Source organism: Centruroides sculpturatus, unplaced genomic scaffold, assembly GCF_000671375.1.
Source record: "Centruroides sculpturatus isolate CEXI.00-Female unplaced genomic scaffold, Cexi_2.0 scaffold63, whole genome shotgun sequence".
Taxonomy (NCBI): Eukaryota; Metazoa; Arthropoda; class Arachnida; order Scorpiones; family Buthidae; genus Centruroides; species Centruroides sculpturatus.
In genome coordinates, this window is record NW_019384640.1 from 720,863 (window position 1) to 722,314 (window position 1,452).

General features: G+C 30.8%; 1 protein-coding gene across 2 annotated transcripts in view; it reads right to left on the reverse strand.

Moving 5' to 3' along the window:
• LOC111625970 (dipeptidyl peptidase 4-like) overlaps positions 1-1,061 on the reverse strand; it is a 251,743-nt gene extending 250,682 nt beyond the window's left edge. For both annotated transcript variants that reach the window (XM_023369230.1, XM_023369229.1), the window contains exon 1: positions 901-1,061. In XM_023369230.1, coding sequence (XP_023224998.1) covers positions 901-999 — 99 coding nt within the window. In that variant the 5' untranslated portion in view covers positions 1,000-1,061. The remainder of the gene's footprint in view (positions 1-900) is intronic.
• Positions 1,062-1,452: the final 391 nt, after the last annotated feature.

Sequence of the window (1,452 nt, forward strand, 5' to 3'; positions counted from 1 at the left end):
CCATGCCCAGTAAATATAACAATTTATATATATATATATATATAATATTTTTTTAAGTTACGCATACGTCTCTCAACCTTCCTCAATTTTTCTGTACCGTATAGGAAAATAAGCATAACTCGGGAGTCGCGATCTACCGGTTGGGAAACCACCCTCGACTCTGAAATTTTTTAAAAAAATTGATACCACGATATAGCAAAGATCTTATATATTTATATATATAATTTTTTATTGTTTAAGTTTTGATAAATTACTTAGATAAACTTTTCTATTTAGCAAGCATTAAGGGAATTTTTTGGAAAGATTTTTCAATTAAATAAATCAAGTCCGATTTTGCAATTTCTGTCATTCATCCTCTACCCGAAATAAAATCTAACATAAACATTAATTATGAATCTGTACCTTAGTTTAATCATTATAATCACTTAATCACACTAAGTTAGTCAAGATTAATGGCAACAGACATTAATTTTGACATCTTAATAGACGATGCCAATTCATTATAAAAGTTATACCCCTTCTATTCGTTTTACCACAAAATTGGAATAAATGAGCCGACATATGGCACCTGAAAGGACATCGCCACTTTACACTATTCATATTAAAAACTATCAAAACTTTATTATTAATCGAGATTCACTTTTAAACTCGATCGAAATCTTATACTTATATTCAACGTGCTTTCTATACTTAATCCATAAAAAAATATATACACACTCTTAACTGTTTTTCCTCAATTAAATTTAATAAAAACACGAGTTAAAATAACCGAAAAACTTGTAGAATTCACTCTAAACAAGGCCGCCATTTAAACCGGTTCAAGGCCGAACACCACGTGACTGAGGGGTGGAAATAAATTTCACTCTTTATAAAAAAAAATACATTAAAATTCCTACTTACTTTTTCGAATTGGAGTGAATTTTCTTCTTCGTTAACCGATACTTTTTCGTATTTATTCGCTCCCATAGAGAAACACAGGACATATTTCCTTCCATGCATGACTACGAAACTAACTGACTTTTCGTGGTAAGTTACTAAAACAAGTTGAGCTGCGCCTGACGTCATCGACGACCTCACTACTACTCGTCGCTACACGTCACATGGTCGTTGTTTTGGTTTTTTTCCCCCCTAGTTTCCGGTATTTGTATCACATCAGATGACGTCGAGATAAACATTTCTTTTCCGGTTCCCCACTAGGTCAAGCGCAAAAAATATACGACAAATATAATTTTGTTTTATTTTATTATTATTATTTTTTTATTTTATTAATGTCGAGCGTGACCAAAACAAATAAATTTAATTATTTTTATACGTAATTTTGTACTGTTTCCATTTATATCTCGGTATTCTTCACGTGAAAATTTCGGTCGTTACTCATTTTTGCTAAACGCCTTTATAACATATGAGCCCTTCTACACTTATTATAAGATGCATTTAATAATTATTCATAAA